The sequence below is a fragment of the Cavia porcellus genome, unplaced genomic scaffold, assembly GCF_034190915.1.
Source record: "Cavia porcellus strain 051 isolate PalLab524CR breed Dunkin Hartley unplaced genomic scaffold, mCavPor4.1 scaffold_1, whole genome shotgun sequence".
Classification (NCBI taxonomy): domain Eukaryota; kingdom Metazoa; phylum Chordata; class Mammalia; order Rodentia; family Caviidae; genus Cavia; species Cavia porcellus.
This window is the reverse complement of record NW_026947484.1, coordinates 219,367,646-219,388,126: the sequence shown is the minus strand read 5'-3', so window position 1 is coordinate 219,388,126 and position 20,481 is coordinate 219,367,646. Positions and strand designations below refer to the sequence as shown.

At 34.4% G+C, this 20,481-nt stretch overlaps 1 protein-coding gene across 2 annotated transcripts in view; it reads right to left on the bottom strand.

Moving 5' to 3' along the window:
- The window catches only part of Sos1 (SOS Ras/Rac guanine nucleotide exchange factor 1), a 109,288-nt gene that overhangs the window by 36,381 nt on the left and 52,426 nt on the right, over positions 1-20,481 (bottom strand). For both annotated transcript variants that reach the window (XM_063229521.1, XM_063229523.1), the window contains exons 6-9: positions 17,948-18,091; positions 11,060-11,170; positions 10,884-10,982; positions 783-910 (exon numbers count right to left, since the gene is read on the bottom strand). In XM_063229521.1, the coding sequence (XP_063085591.1) occupies positions 783-910; positions 10,884-10,982; positions 11,060-11,170; positions 17,948-18,091 (482 nt within the window). The remainder of the gene's footprint in view (positions 1-782; positions 911-10,883; positions 10,983-11,059; positions 11,171-17,947; positions 18,092-20,481) is intronic.

The following is a 20,481-nucleotide window of genomic DNA, read 5'->3' as shown; positions in this document are numbered from 1 at the left end:
AATAAAGGAAAAAGACATTAATTATTAGTACACAGATGAAAGAGAATCTAGAGTTATATAAACAAGGAATAGGGTAAAAGCACATTTTAAGAAGTCACATATAAGGCATTCACTAATTCCCCAAATATTAGTATTACACGATTTTGGAAATTAAAGCAACACAGAATTTTCTTTCAGTGCTCTAAAAAGAACAATGACTACTGACAAAATTCAGCCCCATCATTTCAGCTACAGAATGATTATTTCTACCTTGGCTACTAACTATTTAGAATGACAAATATTAAAAAGTTGCCCAACATGGTGGGAAAAAGTAGTTTAAGAGATTAAAATAAATTATTTAGATGTTTAAATAGACAAGACCCAGAGCTAAAAAGTAGCAGCACATATACAAAGTGGAAGCAAGGTTATCTGAATTAATGCCTCAAGTTATATAATCCCTAAAATAAAGGACACTACGGAACAATGAGCTTTTACTTTACTTTGACAAAACAATGAGCTGACATAAATCTACCCGATACATTTTTCTCTATCTCTTCTTTAGCTTACCAGTTGATTCTCAGGAGATCTTGTCTGGGAGTATGCAAGGAAAATGCACAAATATGAAAGGTTTTTCAAACAATAACAAATTCTCTTGGCTTTGATGTCACTTCCTCTGAAAGACCAAGCTTGTCACTAAAACTATTTTCTTCATTGTTTACTTGAGGCGGGAACTGGGTTCCCTGAATTTATACCACTATATTCAGGGTGAGAAGGAGGATATTTTAAAAAGTGGGAATATTCACCTCAGTCTTCGTTTTGCAAGACTTTTAGAACATATTTTTTCCATACCACTTTGAACATTAAGCAAAGCTGTTATTGCTTGTTTCAAACATTCCTTGTCTTCTTGATCTTCACTCTTTTCCTCTAACTGCTGTAAAACCAAAAGGACAAATCTGAACCATTAAAACAGCTTGGGACAAAACAATAGCTCCATTTTACTTAAGGATAAAAATAAAATTCATTTATCTCTTTCTTCCACAATAATATTAAATGTCAAAATTCCATTCTTTTAAAAAGCATTTTTCTTTGTGTATTATTATCTATATTAACATGCAGTCAAGTTTTCCATATTAAAAACAAAGCAAAAGCAGCAGTGTTAAAGGGTAGTCCATCTTGTGACACACAGTATTATGCAGTTTCTCAAGCTGCATGTTACTGAAAAGAAATGAAAGACAAACTATCTTGCTGTTTATCACAGGACTTTTTAAATTTTTAAGTGTAGAATTTGGTTTTAGGTTTCTGAGCACTATATTAATTATGCTTGTAGGTTATTATGATAATAAGGAAGATAAAGGTACAGGAGAATGCAGTACAGTGGAAAGGAAGCTTTGACTACTTGTGTGACACTAGGGCAGTGGTGGGCAACCTGTTAGACCCGTCAGTGGTAACAGCCAGCTGGCTGCAGCATGCGTGCCATAGGTTCTCAGGGTTCTTGCCACAACTGCCCTAGGACAAATTTCTTGATCTCTGAGTCTCACTTTTCTCTTCCCAAAAGACGTTTATAAAAAACTTGTGTGTATTTTATGGGTTGATATGAGAGGTCAAAGCATTTTGCAAATGGTAAGACAATATAAATACAAGTTGTCTTTGTTGTTCTATTGCAGAGGTGACATTAGTGTCATGAAGAACTTTGTCAATATCTACATGTTAAGATACTGAGTAAAAAAAAAAAAAAAAGATACTGAGTAAAAACTAGGAATATATACATTTATGAAACTCAACCACATTTTTCATTTGTGGAAGTAGTTACATATGCCAGGGAGAAACTCTGTATTTTAAAAGTACTAAATCATCCTTAGCTGCTAATTATCAATACAATAAGGTAGTTTTAATTCAAGCAGGCAATAAAGTATGAACGATAAGTGACAGTAGTTCAATAAAATTCTGAATCTCTTTCTAGCTACTAAAAACAAAAAGTTAGGAAATAATTTTATTAATAGATACATTTCGTACATCTATCTATGATGAATTTCATTTACCTAAGAAAACCTACTTCCTGTCATAAAGAAAGACACTTGAGAAATATAACCATAAAATATTTGACGTAATTACAAATATTAGTACTTTAATGATTTTGCATTCTTGCCGGAAATTCCTTAAAATCAACAGACCCTCTCCCTTTTTTGTTTTAATTGATAAAAATCAGTTATACACACACATACACACAACCCTTGTAAAGAGTAAACAAATTTCTTAATGTCTCAAACTATTTTTATAAAAATAAAGGGGCTGGGGATTTAGCTCAGCGGCATAAGCGCCTGCCTTGCAAGCAGGCAGTCGTGAGTTCGATCCCTGGTACCGATAAAAAGGAAAAAGACAAAAAAAAAAAAACTTAAAATACTTCAATGTTCAAATAATTTCAAAGTAATACTATAATGCAATGTCTATTAATATTCAGCTTTCATTATCCAAATTTCTTATACTAATTAAAAATTTATTGGGCTGGAGATTTAGCTCAGTGGCCTAAGCATCTGCCTGGCAAGCACGAGGTTGCAAGTTCCATCCTCAGTACAAAAAAAAAAAAAAAAAAAAAAAAAAAAAAAAAAATATATATATATATATATATATATATATACACTTTCCAATAGATATCTATAGTTTTAGAAAAATACTCAGTCTCAGATGTGTCAAGTAAAAAAAAATCTATACATTGTAATTCCCAACTTAAAATGGATAAATGATAAAAGTTATTTTCTAAAAGATAAGAAATTTTAAAAATATAAGCATTAAAACAATAACTTTTACTTGTAGCATTGCTTTTTCCCTATGGTTAGCTAAAAAGGCTTGATTTGGCACATAAGCAAAGGTACAAGAGTTTTAGGTTAAGTGGACATTACTGGTAGGCTGAAGGCTGGATGCTTGATAATCTCTCGAAGTTTTTCCTATTCTATAATGTTAAACTACTTGCCTCTCACATGGCAGATTTTTGGGGACAAATGGTTACCATTATCAAGTGTAAAAGGCAGTGGATGAAGTTGAAAGCTGTATACATTAATAAAAAGCAACTTAATGGAAGCACTGAAGAATGAAATATTTTACTGAGTTGAGAGTTTAATCACTCAAAGTCAGGAGATAGTCAAGTCAATAAGATACTGGGCAGTTTTTCAATTTTAAACATTTGACATTAATAGATAATTGCTATTTTGTCCTTGATATTTTTTATACTGGATTACTAATTCAGGCAAACATATGTAGATCAAATAATATTCTGATACAAACAAAAAAACTATAAAAGAATAATCCAATTAGACATGTATTTGACTAATGTACTTTTAAAATATTGTTAATATTTTAAAAACTATAAACCCCTAAAATATATTGAAATCCTAAAATCTTTTTGATGAAATTTAGATAAACATCTAAAATAAACTTTATTGTAATAAATGCCCTTCCTTATAAGCATTCTTTGCTTCTTTAGTTAACAGTTGATTTAAAGTGGACACTGGTACAGAATAATTCATGCTGTTATCAAAGGCGTAGTTTATTGTTGCTACCAAAACAAAGCAGCACCAATTAGTATGTAAATGAAACTCAACAAAGCAGTACTCTCTTTTTACCAGTGATATTCAATACCATGCTTTTTGGGAGTGCTTATTTAATAAGATTGTACACTAGCAGCAATTTAATTTTACAAGTGCTAATTTAAATAGTTTCTTTTTTTAAATCAAACCCTAATATTACACTGCCATTTGTTAATTTGTATTTAACCTCAACTAATCCAAGGAATTATATTCTAAAGTACAGTGAAAACTGTCGTGCTATAGATATGATAACATTTATTTTCTCACAGGAAGGAAGCCACTTTTACCAGTGACTTGGGTGTGGAGGGGGTGTGTGTCTCTCAGAGAGAGCTGCACGTGTGGCACATTATTTGTAATTCTAGCTACTACTTGAGTGGTTGAAGCAGGAGGATCATAAGTTTAAGGCCAGTCTAGACACCATAGCAAGGCCCAGTCTCAAAATTACAATACAAAATAGTACAGTACAGTCAGCCTGGAGATGTAGCTCAGTGGTAGAGTGGCTATGGATTCAATTCTCAGTGTTACCTCACAAAAAACCACAAACAAACAAACAAACAAACAAACAAAAAAGGCCAGTAGAGGAGCAGTAGTTAGTGTGTATGTTATATCTACAACAGGCACTTGCAAAATGCATTGTGTATCTTCCAGAAAACCCTGGAAGGCAGATGGCAGTAAACTTAAGGAGCTGTCAAGGGAAAAGATATTCACAATGATATTTAGGAAATGAAACTCAAGATTATTTTAGACATAAAATAAATTGTGCTTGATGCAATTGATAGGAGTTAATTTTATCTGTTAACACAGACTAGTTTTTCCTTTGTTTAAAAATGGGAATATATGAATTCCTATGTTTTATTTCTAGAAACTAAAATGACATATAAAATTAATACCATTTACATGGTGGCACATATAGGCAAGAGCAGAATCCATCACTGACTGTCCGAAAACCTTTTAACCGTTTACCTGAATATCACTTGGGCAGCATGTTGTTTATGTACTGACTGTCCCAAGCATCACTTGAGCAGGTCATTCTAACCAGTATTCTTCTATTTAATAAATTTGATAAAACTGTTGGTTTTTATTTCCTGTTGTGTTATCTTACAAAATTAGTCAAAAAATGCAGTTTTTGGTCATCCTGTATTTAAATAATTAGGCTGGTGATTGGTTAAATATAGTACCCAAATAACTGAATTGACTTTGAAAGCCCTATTTAGAAATATGATCTTTGCAAGTGTGATCAAGTTGCTGGGTTAGGGTAAACCTTATACCCACTGCCCTGGTGTCTTCGTAAGTACAGAAAGGAAAGAGAGATTGGGATGCAGAAACACAGAAAATAATGTGAAGTTGAGAAGAAATTGATGGAAAGTTGGAGGCAAAGACAGTCAAAGGAATACCACAGATCGCTAAGAACAGGCAGCAAAGATTCTTTCTTAGATTCTTTAGCAAAAGTAAGCCCTGTCTGTATTCTCATTCAAACTTGCATACTCCAGAACTGTGAAATAATTTCTATAGTTTGAAGCCACTCAGTTTGTGATATTTTGCTATGGCAGTCTTAGAAAACTAAAACATTACTGTATATTTTTTACAATACAGATTTCAAACAGATTTATAAAATAAGAAAAACTTACTTTTCCCTGAGCTACACAGATACAGCATACTAGAGATGAATAGGATAATTCTTTGGGGGAATTAATTAGCTCAAAATAATCCTGGATGGTTTTTTTCTAATGTTTGTCTGGGTGTACCTTGGGGAGATAAAATACAGCTAAGAAGGGGCTGGGGACTTAGCTCAGCGGCATAAGCACCTGCCTTGCAAGCAGGCAGTCGTGAGTTCGATTCCCAGTACTGATGAAAAAGAAAAAGACCAAAAAAAAAAAAAAACAGCTAAGAAAAAGTTAACATTTTTGTTGAACCACATGTAGTGATTCGTTAACTTTTATAATACTGGTCAATGTATACTCTGTCCTGAGAAACAAGTCTAAGTTTGTTTAATAAAGCAAATTAAACTTCACATAGAAAAATCACATTATTGGGGCCTGGGGTTTAGCTCAGTGGCATAAGTGCCTGCTTGGCAAACACAAGGTCATGAGTTCAATCCCCGGTACCAAAAATAAATAAATAGATAAATAAATTTTTTAAAAAATCACATTATTGGAGCAATGTAGTTTTCTAAAGTGTATAAAGTTTTTTTAAACTCATAAAACATTAACTTTTCAAATTAGAGTGACTGCTTATTTAGCTGAAAAAGTATTTTTTGAGCTTGAATAGCAGTAGTCACGCTGTCCTTTATTTTCTGACAAAAATTTCACATTCATAGCATACAACATATGCTTTGATGTGTGTATATATATACACATTTAGAATGACTAAAGCAAGATACTAAACATATGCACTACCACTAACTGTTTTGTGGTGAGAACATTGACAGTTTACTCTTGGCCATTTTTAAGAGTATCCAAGGTCTAGTGTGGTGATTCTGGCACTCATGAGACTGAGGCAGGATGGCCATGGGCTACATAGTTCAAGGCCAGCCTGAACTACAGAGGGAGACCCTGTTCAAAAACAGCAAACCAAAAAAAAAAAAAAACCCATATAATATACTGTTACTAATTTTAGTGACTGATAAACATTAGACTTCTTGAACTTATACCTCTCCTAGCTTAAAAAAATTTTTTTAAAGACAATTCTCCTACTCAGCCTCCTGAGTGCTGGGATTCTAGGTGCACACTACTATGCCTCATCTAGGTAAAATTTTGAATCCTTTGATGAACATCTCCTCAGTCCTACCATGACCCAGCCTCCAGGCACCACCATTTTACTCTGTTTTTGTGAGTCTGAATGTCTTATACTATGGTCAGCTGAACTTTACTTTTTGAAATCGTAAAGGTTAAGGCATCCTAAGTTCTCAAAATAAATGTAATGATATAAAATGTACAGATAAATACCTTTTAAAATATACTACATTTATAGCTGGGCATGTAATCCAGCATTCTGGGAATCTGAGGCTGGAGGGATTGAAAGTTTGAGCTCAGCCTGGGCAAGTTTTAGTGAGACCTGGTCTCAAAATGAAAAAAAATATAGAAAGGGCTAGAGATGCAGCTTTGTGTGATCCATTGTACTGAAAACGCGTACACACACACACACACACACACACACACACACACACTTATGTGAATTCTAAGGAAAACGTGGTGTTTTTGGCATTCATTTTTAAACAAGCATTTATCCAACGCCTAAATCTCAGAGCAGTGCTAGGAATGAGAATGTAAAGATACCTAAGGGCTTGGTTCCATTCCTCACTGAGCACACATGCTAATGACAAGGCAGGACTGGGACAGGTTCTATACAGAGGTGTGGAGAAGGCGTACTCAGTGAGAGAGTCAGCCTAGCCAACCAAGGAAGCACTTGAACAAACCCTTTGAAATTCCCAGATAACAAAGCGTTTGAAGAAGAGAAACTCCACATAAACGTGTGTGGGAGGGGCATGCAAATAAAAGGAACTCTAAACACCAAGGCCACTAAGAAATCCTTAATTGGCTACAGCATAAGGTAGGCTGGACTACATACTGAGAGAGGAAGCTGCAGAGATAGCTTCAGCAAAGCTGAAGAATTTAGACTGTTACAAATGACAGGAAACCAAATGCTCTTTTCAATTTGGGCATTTCAAAATGTAAAGGCACCACATAAAGAGCTCCAGGCAAGACCACTGCAGTACCTCAGGGCTTTGACTAGGCAATCTGCATTCATGAGAATGGACTCAATACGATGGTCTCCAGAGTCCTTTCTGGAGGCAAATTGTGAGGATGGCGCATTTAGGGGACAGTAAAGAATTAATGGTGGTGAAATGGCTTCTGATAAAGGGACCTGAGCTGCTCAACAGAGACAGCTAACACAGGGAAAAGTACAGATTTAGGCAGGTAGGAGAAGGAAGGTATGGTGAAGGGGATAGGGAATAAAATGTCAAGTTTAAGACTGCACAGAGCCGGGTGCACAGCTATAAACCCTGCACTTAGGAGGCTGAAATCAGGATCATTGAGAGTTTAAGGCCAGCCTGAATTACACAGCAACATTCTGCCTCCCTCCCTCCCTCCCCTCCACCAAAAAAAATTCTATAGAACAAGAAAAAGTTCTAGTGATGACAATATTCAATGTTTACTTATTTTTTCAAGTCCAATGGTATCTTTAATTAAATTAGTTACTCAGAGGGCAGTACTCAATATTTATGTTCTTTACCATAATGAAGTACTTTTACATGTATATTTTGGTTGACAGAACTACTCGGTGATAATAAGAATTTCATAAATAAGGAAACCAGGGCTCAAAAAGAAAAAAGTGACTTGTCTCAGGCTACACAGTTAGTAGGCTGTTGAGCTAGAACATGAGAAGAAATAGCAGGCGTGTAATAGTCTAATCAGCTTTCAAAAGCCACTCTACTCCTGAACCGTGGTCAGTTTCTAGCTGTCACTCATGTCACAAGCCTTTGCTGCCTCCAGTTGCCCAATACTTTTATAAATGCAGTGAATTTTAAATAGATTCCATGATATAACTGATTTGAAAAATCCAAGGAAATGATTAGATTGTTTTACTGTGCAGTTTTGTAAAACTTAGTATACTAATGTACATGAATATCTCTAGGAGTATCAGCAATGATACAGTGCTTCCCAACGTTTGCCCTCTGGCATCCTCCCCCTTGGGAGTGTGTCATGATATTAGCATCCTAGAAAATAAGCTTGAAAATACTGTTCAGTGAAAATATTTAAGTCAGCAACATACCAACAAACACAGATTAAACGTAAGTATGAGCCATGCATTTGTTCATGCTGAAAGAATACACAATAGAGAGTGGATTGAGCAGACAGCTATCGATAACAGGCAATAATGTGATTCAGGGATATACATTTTTAAATCAGAAATCTTTTAACTTGCTGAAGGATACCCTTACTGTATAAAAGTATATTATGACAAGTTACAACTTTAGAAATTTTAATTGCCTGAATTCAAGCAATAACTTCTCTTATTAAGTGATTAGGTTCTAAACTGTTACCAAGTTTTTTTTGTTTGTTGTTTTTTTTTTTTTTTGTAGTACTGAGGATTGACCCAAAGGCCTTCACACTGAGTGACACCCTCAGACTTTTTTAAACTTTTGTATTTTAAGACAGCATCTTGCTAAATTGCTAAGTTGTCCAGGCTGGGCTTGATCTTTCAATCCTCCTGCCTCAACCTCCCAGAATCCTAGAATTACAGGTGTTTGATACCACATCCAACATTTTTTTTTCATTTATTAATTAATAACTGCTTTGGAGTTGCATACAGTCTTTTGAATCCTTTAGAATTTTAGTACAGGCTAGGTAAAAATCTCTTTACTGGAGAAAATACTACACAGGACTCTACATAACAAAACTGTGTTTCATAAGACTGTGGCTATCACAATGAATTCTTTTTACATGGTATGTTGTTTTCTGACTTGAACAGATTGCTAATAATGCTGTAATTCTGCCTAGTGATTAAATACTACCCTTTAACTCCCTTACCCCTTTGCCAGTTCAAACATTCCTACTTGAGAAATTTAATGGAATGAAGTCCAAGTTACTATGATGCAGAGAGATCTGGGGAAATGGAAGGAAATGTAAGGATGGGTTTTGCCACTTTATTAAATTCAAGAATCTTATATTCATGCAACTATTCATTACAGAGAGTCTATTTTTGTCCTTGTTAATTCCTGTACACTATGAATTTCTAAGTAATATAACAGAATTACACTGAACCGTTTTTTTATTTGGTGAAAAAAATGTTTGTTTTAAAGGCTAAAGAAATAATAGGGCTTTTTTGTTTGGCTTTAGCTTGGGTAAAAGTATATTCTTTGTTCATACATTTAGTGGCCATTTGTACTTTTTAAAAGAATTTAATTAAGTTTATTGGTACAATTTAGGTATATACAATGATCACATTCATCAAGTGGGATTTGTACCTGTACATGATAACCTTGATTTGTCTTTTTTTCCCCTCCCATTAAAAGTGCACTTCTTAAAAAAGTTTCAGTAAGCAGTTTTAACTGGCAAAATATTAACCACCAACTCTCAATGATTCATGAAAAGATTTTGTGAACCAAACATTCTCCCTTGTTCAACAGTCAAAGTGAATCAGAAATAACTAACTTCTTAAGTGTCAGTCTATTTGCTTAAATGTTATGCAAAGCATTACAACACAAACAAAATGAGCTGCATTCACTTTTCATCTTCTAGTGTAGTTAATGAAGGAACTGATAGTATGCCTTTTAAATTTTTAAAATTTATCAAATAAAATGACTAAGCTCTCTAAGAGTTTATTAAGTGGTGGGGAAAAATAAAATATTACAGTTTAAAATATGACTGATAAAAGCCTTTCGTAAGTGCTTCTTAGTTAAGGTTCTCCACAGGAGACAGTGTCAGGTTCCATCCACGGGAACTGATCCTGAGCCAGCACACAAGGCCAATGGCTGCTTCCCAATTCAAATACATGTCTTGTTTTGTCTTTCTGGGACTAGTTCATTGAAGATAAAGAGAACATGACTTTGAGCTACACTACTGAATTATAGTTTGTATAGACTAAGGTTTCCTCTTTCTTTAATTTGAGTGTCAGTAGGGGAAAAAAGTCAAAACCCTTTCCTTTTGATCAGTGCTTCTGACTGTTTTGAATTATAATGAAAAGGGGAATTTTTAATCAGATTTTACAAATTCACTGCTTCTAAAGTAGGCAATTTACCAGAGATATTTTGCAAACTTGAGTATAAAAATTAGGTAAATTAGGGGCTAAGGGTTTAGCTCAGTGATATAAAGTGCCTGCCCAGCAAGTGGGAGGTCATGAGTTCAAACCCCAATATAAAAAAAAAAAAAGTTGAAAAAAAGAAAATTAGGTTAATTAACCTTTCCTATTATTTCAGCATTATCTTCATATCTCATCCTTTAGAGTAATGGGTCCATTACTCTACTGAGGTCCCAATTGGAGACCTGAATATGTAAATCTAAGAAAGAGTTAGGTAATAATAAAGATAAGAAAAAAATCTGACAGTTACTTTAAAATTCACTGCTAAAATAAGAAAATACACTACTCTTTTGGAGCTTTATTTACATTTGTTTCTTAACTGGAAAAATAAAATGGATATAACTAGTACACACAGATAGTCAAGTAATAATTTACAAATGAAGTGGTAACAATTTTCATTCCAGGCTGGGGATGGGACAAAGCTCAGCATTACAGTGCTCTCCTAACGTGTTTAGTCTCTGGTTGGACTCTCAGCAAAAAGCAACCCAAAAATCTCTCATATTTGAACATGAGTTTGCTTACCTTCAGAAGTTCAAAGTAATGTAGACAGTGGTAAACAGGGGCTAGAAGTAGTCTGGGTAAAACGTATTGAACAGCTTCTTTGAAGCCTTCGCCTATTGACTAGAAAAGAAGATGATTTAATTTTTTTGAATTTTACTTTTTGGACATAGTACATTTTGATTTAAAAATTACTGTACCTGCAAATAAAGTGCTGCCCCAGGCTTTGATAACTGACTAAGGAAATGATCATGAAAACCAGGTCGTAAAATATCTCGAGCATACGATTCATATGGATCAAATGCCAGTTCCTTAGAAAATAAAGAAGGTAAAACATAAATACATAAATCTCCAAAGTAAATGTAAACAACTTACCACCATAAAGGGTTGAATTATAAGCTCATCTAGGCCAACACAACTATATTCCTTTTAAAGCCTCTAAACAAAAAAACTATATCTATTAATTATAATTTAATAGAATATTTTCTAGTTAGAGTAAATGAATTCTTTCTGTTGAGTGTAGGACTCTCCTACGACAGCTCTTGTTAAAGAGTTTCTGTGCAGCATAAGAGCAGCCAAAACAGTGAGCAAACTTTTGGCTCTAGAACATTACAAACAAAGCTTAACTTCAGCAACAATACAGATAACAACTAGGTAAAGTATTAATGTTTAAAATTCTGATCCAAAACATTTCTTTTTTATAGTTTTTTCTTGATGGTGAACTTCTACTTTCATAGTCTGGAGGATAGGGGCTGGGGATTTAGCTCAGCGGCCTAAGTGCCTGCCTTGCAAGCAGGCAGTCGTGAGTTCGATCCCTGGTACCGATAAAAACGAAAAAGACCAAAAAAAAAAAGAAAGAAAGCATAGTCTGGAGGAATCAGCTTCTCTCATCTAAACCTCATTATCACAGTTTTATTTTATTGTTACAGTTTTCATTAAAAAGTTTAACTTAAAACTGCCAAAAGCACTGCCATCACTATTAGCATTGCCAATCATCAATAAACTAAATTCTGATAGCTATGTCTAAAAGAGTATCAATGATTCCTAAGGAAAGAGATAGTAGATATACTGATTTTTAGCAGGAGTACGGTGTCTCTCTACTCTTCAACCTATGTTCTGTTTCAGATATAAAACTATTGCAAAAGTGGTACTTTAGGTTCTAGTAAGAGTTCTTTTCCATAAAGGGAAATTCTAGAAAAAGGAAGAGGGGAAAGTTGGAGGAGTACAGACCCAGAGAGCTGGGAAGGAATGATAGGACGAATGACTGAAAAATGTGGTCTTAAATTTATTAGTCAATACTCATCACTATTAATCCTCATCAGAATACTCCCCCTCACTTTGAACACACTTAACCCATCATTCAGAGTGAGGAGGTATACTCTGATGGGCATTAACACCAATTGTGTTTTTTACTGTAATCTTAAACACTTCCTTTTTTCCGTTGCCCCTTATATATCTTATAGAAGTGGGTGGATAGTAAGATTCCAACTATAACAACGGGAAAGAGTAAGGAATAAAAAGTAGATGAGAAAAAGGAGTAAAGGTCTCATATTATGTCTGTATCTTGGGCCTCTCTGAATTGCCAGAAATTTTTATACACAGGGAACATGTTTGCCGCCTCGTCTTTCAATAAGCTCTATTATAGCACAGTCTTTTAAAAAAAAGTCTAGGCTTTGGTGCCACAGACACCCAGGTTCCAATTCTGAACTGACTGTTGGTTGTGTGATCTTCAGCACACTATTTACTCTCGTCATGCTCCACATTGAAAAGGGTGGATAACATCTACCTCACAGGGTTGTTGTTGGAATTAAATATTATATGGAAAGCACTTACTATACATTGAATAAATGGTAGCTGGTATTACTCTAAAACTGTCTCAAGAGGGAAAAAATGGACAATTCACTGAGAATATAAACTGTCATCGTGTAGTTTTATTTTTGAGGATAAATCCGTAGAATGACATGTACTTTGAAAAATCCATTTATAACTTTACAGATGATTTTATGATTGATATACTAACTAAAATGTAATTATAAGGGTTCATAGAAAAATATAAAAATTATCAATACATATAATTGACAAGTATAGAGAACAGTCTAACCTTACTATATCCATCCATCTAGCTAAAAGAAAAAAGGAAAGCTCAACATTTTGTAACACTTCATTTTTAAAAAAATGGATGTAATTGATCCTCCCCTGCTAATTTCCACAGGTAGGCACTATCCTGAATTTTATCATTTCCATCTGTTTTTATATCATAAATATGTATCATGCATGCTTTGAAATATCCCTTAAATACTACATTTAAATATGAAGTGTTCCAAAGACTCATCTATTGAGTGATTGATCTCCAGTGCAGCAGCGTTGAGAGGTGGGGCTTTTACAAGGTGGTTCAACAGGGGAGTTCGCCTCCTCGGTGGATCACTGCAGCGATGCGTGCCTGGGTGAATGCATGGATGTGCTGTCAGGAGGCGGCCGTTTGGAGGAAGTAGGTCTTAACCCGGGAGGACATACTCTTGCCCCCAGCCTCTTTCTCTTTCTCTGCTTCCTGGCTGCCGTAAGTTGAACAGCTTTTCTTCACTATGCCCACCTGCCAGTGCTGTTTGTGCCTTGGAGCCAACCAACCTTGAGTGAAACTTCTGAAACTCAGCCAAAATAAATCTTTTCTCCTTCAAGGTGTGTATGTCATGTATTTTGTGCCAGCAACAAAAGCTGACTGTTATTCCTCTGCAACTGGCTTTTTATACTCAAAGTTGTTTTCAGGATTTATCCATTCTGGTTCATGTAATTCTTTGCAATTCATTTATTTTAAAGCCCTGTATGATATTCTGCTTCATAAGAACATCAGTTTTCTTTACACTCTACTAGAGGCCATTTAGAATGGCCTCACTTTTTCAATAATAAATACTTCTTTAATGAGTACTTGTATACATCTCTTTATGTACATATGCATGAATAATTTTTAAACATATAAACTACTTATCAGCACTGACCTGCCAATTCACTACTTTACTGCCAACATTTGGCCCTACCAGATAGAGTTTCAACATGGCAGTACAGATGTCTTTGCAATCTACTGACTTCATTTCCTTTGAATATATACTCATTAGTTAGATTATTGGATCATATAGGTCATTTTTAATTTTATGAAGACTCTCCATAATTTTTTCCTATGACTATACCAGTTTACATTCTCACTAACATTGGTTAATGGTTTCTTTTCTCCATGTCCTCCCTAGTACTTGTTACCATTTTTCTCTAGAAAATCAACTATTCTAACCAGAGTGAGGTGATATCTTACAGTGGGTATGATTTGCATTTTGATTACTCATGTTGAGCATTTTTTATACACCTCTTGGCCATTTTTTATTTGTTTTTACTTTTTCATTCACGGTCCTACTATGTCTATGTCACTGTCCCAGTTCAGGCTGGCCTTAAACTATGTAGCCAGGGCTGGCATCAAACTTGCAACAGTATTCCTGCTTCAGCTCCCAAGTGCTGGGATTCTTGGACATTTTTATATTCTTTTAGAGAAAAATTTATCTATTGTCAATTTTTAAGTAAGATGTATTAGGCACTTTTCTATTGCTGGGACAAGATAACTTGATACCCACAATTTAAGGAGGAGCAGTTTATTTGGCTGATGGTATTAGAGGGTTCAGTCTGTGGTTAGCTGTCTCCAAGACAGAAACAGCATGATGAAAGGTCATGTGGAAGAAAGTTGCTTATAATGGCAGCCAGGAGGCAGAAAGAGGAAGGAGCCAGGGACAAAGACACATGCTTCCAAGTCCCGGCACCACTCCTAATAGCACGTTCATCTATGCATGTATCAGTGGATTAATTTATTAACCCACTGATGAGTATAACATTCCCATGATCCAGTCACCTTCCAAAAGTCCAACCTCTGAACACATGAGGCTTCTGGGAGACATGTTAGCATTTTAGATCTAAACCATTAAAAGATAATTTGACTTTTTGTGTGTGTATGCTGTTGAGTGAGCTCCTTATATATTCTGGACACTAACCTGTTATCAGATGTATAAATTTCAAATGTTTTCTCCCATTTGTTTATTTTTTGCTTTTGTTTTTCACGTCTTTGAGATCTGATCCAGACAAATCCTCATCCAGTCCACTGTATCAGAGGTTTCATCATTGTTTCCTTCTGGTATCTTTCAGTTTCAGGTCTTCCATTTAAGTCTTTAATCTATTTTTAGTTAATTTTTTTTATCATGAGAGAAGTCATTTCATTCTGCATATGGATATCCAGTTTTCCCTGAACCTTTTACCAAAGACTTTTGCAGGTATGTATTCATAATGTCTGTGTTGAAGATCAGCTGGTTGTAAATGTATGTGGGATTACCTTTAGGTTCTCTATCCTTTAGGTTCTCTATCCTATTCTACTAGTTTGTTTCTGTTTTTATGCCAACATCATTTTTTTTCAATTACAACCTGCAAATTTTTTGGTTTTCTGCAGTGCTAGTCATTAAACCCAGGGCTTTATACATGCTAAGCAAGTACTTTACAACTGAGCTATATCCCCAGCCCCACGTAGCATGTATTTTGAAGTCAGTAAAATTCCTACTACTCTCTTCTTTTTTGCTTAAAATAGCTTTGCTATTTGGGGTTTCTGTAGTTCCATACAAATTGTAGGATTTTTTTTTTTTTTTTTTAAAGTTCTGTGAAGAATGCCACTGATATTTTGGGACAGAGTTCACTGAAGCTGCAGGTTTGCTTTGGGTGGTGGTATGGATATTTCAACAGTATTGATTAATCTAATCCATGAACATAGGAATCTTTTGATTCTTTAAATCTATTGAAAATGTTACGATTTGTGTGTACATGTCCCCTCAAAGCCTCATGAGGTCACAGGTGGAGCTTTTTGAGAGGTGGCTGCATCTACAATGTGTGATGCTAGGATTAAGGGTGTGTGATTATTGTACAATTCACAGACTGGTTTGGCACCCCCTAATCCCAGCCCCTAGATACAATATAAGAGGCCAGAAAAATGCTGTTAAGGTCTCTTGTTGCTTTGCTACAGTCTGCCTGTCATAAACTATTCTTCTCTGCCAAGCTATCCTGCTTCGGAGCTGGCCAATTATGAACTGAAACCTCTACAAACTGTGAACTAAATAAACCTTTCCTCCTTTAACGTTGGATATTGAGTATTTTGTCTCAGCCATGAAAAAAGTAACTAAGTCAGAGGATTTCTTGAGAATGATATAAGCTATAGGATGAATATTTTCCTATATGGAAAATCAGTTTTGACTATCAATTATTAATTACTTCATTCCCTACTGATTAATGTTATCTCTGTCACAATCAAGAATATATCTGTATTTTCCCCCCAGGCTCTCTCTTCTGCTCTACTGTCTGACTGTATCAGCATCAATAGTCCACACTTACTTAATACTATCTCTTTATAATAAACCTTTATAGGACAACTGCCCTCAACTGGTTCTTGCTCCAAACTGCTATTTTTGTCTTTTCGTTGTTACATATGAATTTTAAGATCAGCTTGCTAGGTCCTGGATTTATGGATTATTTTGTGGACAACTAGTATTATTAAAATATTGAGTCTACCCATAAATCTGGTATGTATTCCATTTACTCGTATATTCCTCATGAACCAAATTATGACTTTTCTTAACAAAAGTCCTGCATATTTTTAACTAGATTCATTACTGCATGTATGTGTATTTGTGTGTTGCTGTGGATCAAGCCCCAGGCCTCATGCATGGTAGGCAAGCATTCTGCCACTAAGCTATATAACCTGACTCCCTAAACAGGTTACTTACCAAGTACATTTCAATCAACAAGTGAAAGGAACCTTTTTCCTTTAATATTATACAGTGGTACCTCAGTTCATTAATTTAATTCTTCCCATAGTTCTGGTCACAGATCAAATTGGACAAGAACTGAATCAGATGTCCCCATAAAGTCAATATTGAACCTAACCTTTGAATTTGATTCAGTTCTCATTCGATTCGGTTTGGACCAGAATCATGGAAAGAATTACATTCATGAACAGGTACCACTGTATATCCGATGGATTGTAACTGAGCATAGTAATCTATCAGTTTTTATACACTAGTCTTTTATCTAGCCACTACGCTGAATTTGACTACTACTTCTAATGATATATAATTTTCTAACATTTGCTATATAGACAATTATACAGACTACCAAAAGGACACATAGGAGAAATGAAGTGGCAAATAGGATAACTTGACCTGTATATTCTTTTTCTGTCTTTTTTGTACCAGGCTGTACATCTAATAGAATACTAAATAGAAGTAATCACAGCATTCTTTGCTAGTTTCTGAATTCTCCAATAGTCTAGCAATTATTATATCTCTTATTTTTTTTTAACAAGCTCAATGCAGTGTTATAGTAAAAGATAGAGTGGATTTTAAAGTGAAAAGCAAAAGTTAGAAACCTCAGAATAACTAACACTGCTAACTTACTAGGAGTAACTCATACATTTCAGTGTTTGAAATATTCAGAGAAATTTAGCCAATTTTCTGCCCTATGATATCTTAATCTTACTTGTCACTTTGTTTGTCCTATTTTAAATAATATTTAAGTAGTTACATACTGAGTAGCTCATTGTATGAAGGTGGTTAGTGGAATACTTCATAAGCTATCTTAATTTCCACAAAATCTCGAGTCCTGTTGTCATCATCATCCTGAATAACTTGCCCGTGATCACACAACTATTAACTGCAGAACTTATAGTAGAACACAAGTAGTCTGACCCTAAATGCAAATACTTTATTGATTCACTGACTTTTCTTGGTCTTGCTATGGAAGATTGTACTAGATATCAACTGTCATGACTCTTGACTGTAGGATCTGTTTTTCTGTAATGAGAGACCACTTTTTCTATGTTTGAAAACAGAAAAAATGTTTACAATGTCCTATGAGGAAAAAGGAAATAATAAATACAGTAGTAAGCAGTTAGTAACTAATTTAAGTAGTCAGGAGTAAGTAACTATGAATTTGGTTATAAATAAGAATTAAGATGCCCAATTATAATGCAAAAGTAAATTTACAAAAAACTTCTTTTGGTTCATAACTGAAGTACTTACCTCTGCTAAGTCTTCAAAACAGCTTCCTACTAAGGGATGGGGACTGCCTTCATCTGTCATTTCTACAGTGTCTTCTATATGGCCCAGTAACTTTACACTAAGTTCATGTATATCTACTATACGACTAAATATATTTTCAACATCCTGTTGGGAAGAGCAGAGGAAAATAGATTAATTCAGTTAGGTATATAATAATAGATAAGTTTTAGCTAGTAATTCACTTTATACTCAAAATTTAACATGGTAGATACACTAACAAATTTTAATGACTTACAAATATAAATGCAATTAAGAATTTGTTTTTCAATGACGTACAATGCACAAATACAATTCTCTATGCCAGTGGTTCTCAAACTTTCTGTCTGTTATGGTTTGTGTCTATATGTTTCCCCAAAGCCTTATGCAGTATTGGGAGTAGGCTTTTAGAGTTTGAATTAATTCATGGTCCAATGCTGGGATTATGAATGTGAGTGCTACAACGATCCTAGAGTAGGTAGCCTGCATACAATATTAGGGACGGAAAGAGTCTTGTCTCTGCACTCTTCCCTTTTTGCCCTTGTTGCTTTTGCTGTTTTCTTCCACCAAGAAATGTTGCCCTCTGCTATGAATCACCCTGCCTTGGAGCCAGCTGATTATGAACTGAAACCTCCACAAACTGTGAGCTAAATAAACCTTTCTTTCCTTAATTTTGGGTGCCAGGTGTTTTGTCTCAGCAACAAGAGAAAAGTAACTAAGACATGTCAAAGGACTTCTTCACACTTAAAAATTATTGAAAACTCTAAAGAAGTTTCTGCATACTATCTATCGACCATTATCATATTAGAAATTAAAAACCAAGAATTTTTTTTTATTTTGGGTACTGAGGATCGAACTCATCACCTTGTGCTTGCCAGGCAGACATTTGTGTTGCTGAGCTAAACCCCCAGCCCTAAAACCAAGAATTTTTAAAACATTTATTTAAAAATAAAATTATATGTTAACATAAATAATACTTTCATGAAAAAAATCACTTTTTGCAGATGGGCTGGGGAGAGGAGAACAGCCCTACTCCCACCCTATGAACAACCAGCTGATTCAGAGGAACGGTACTGTTTCATTAGCTTTGCAAGTTTAAAGCTGAGCAACTATTTGGAAGACAACAATATGCAATATAGTAATTACTGTAGATTTCCTACTGTCTTATCACTGTTTCGATTCATTGTATTGCACTATTTTATTCCCTTTAAAATTAAATTTGGGGCTGGGGATTTAGCTCAGTGGCATAAGCGCCTGCCTTGCAAGCAGGCAGTCGTGAGTTCGATCCCTGGTACCAATAAAAAGGAAAAAGACAAAAAAAAAAAAATTAAATTTTAAAAAATAACTTTTTCTAAAACAACAGTAGAAATTGTATTGTTTTACATTTTGGGAATCTAACATAGTTAAGAGAATACAATAGGGTTTTCATATCTATTTTGGCATTGAATGTGAAGTAGGAAAGGGAGGAATATTTTGATAGAATATTCAAATAATTGACTATTTTTTCTACTGAAATATTTATAATAAAATTTTCCTTGTAAAATGTACTTAGTATTTAATAAATTTCAGTATATTTACATGGTTGTACAGTCTGTCGTATTCTAGAACATTTTCTTATTCCTTAAAGACACCCTAACAGATTATCCGTCATTCTCTATTCTTCTTTTTTCCATCTCTGACAACCAATATTCTACATTCTGTTTCAATGAATTTGCCTATTCTAGACATTTCATGTAAATAGGATGAATATACTTTATGTTGCTGCACCAAAATTTAAGTGGTAGTTTCTTAAAGATTAGTTGTAACATGCAGTTTGAAACCATATAAATTTTGTACTGTTATGTTAAATTCATTGTACCATGATTATTTTTTATCTGACTGTAATTTTAGTCAAATCAATTTTGAGTTATGGTTCATATACAATATATAGTAAGATATATCTACTTTAAATATTATCTTTGGTAAGATTTTATGTAGTTACTCATCTTTGTATTCACCATAACCAAGACATGCAATCTTTTCATCACTGTAAGACTTTCCTTGTGCCCCATCTTTGTCAACCCTTACTGTCCTCACTCCTAGGAAACCAACAATTGCCTGTCTGTCACTAGAAAAATATCTTTTCTAGAATATCAAATAAGTGGAGTCTTATCTAATCTTTTGTGTCTGGCTTCTTTGCTCATCTTTTTGAGATACATCCATTCACAACTATTTTACTCTTTTTATTGCTGAGTAACATTCCATTAATGGACAGATCATAATTTGTTATGCATTCTCCTTTGTTGGACATTTGAGTTCTTTCTAGTTTTAGGCTATTATTAATGCAGCTGATATAAACATTCATAAACAAGTTTTATATGGACATATTTTCATTTATTCTAGGTAAAAACCTAGGAATAGAATTGCTGGATGGTATGACTGGTTTATATTTGCTGCATAACATTTTCAAAATTTTTTCTAAAATATTTATACTAGTTTGGGTTGGGGCTGTAGCTTAGTAGTAGAGCACTTGCCTAACA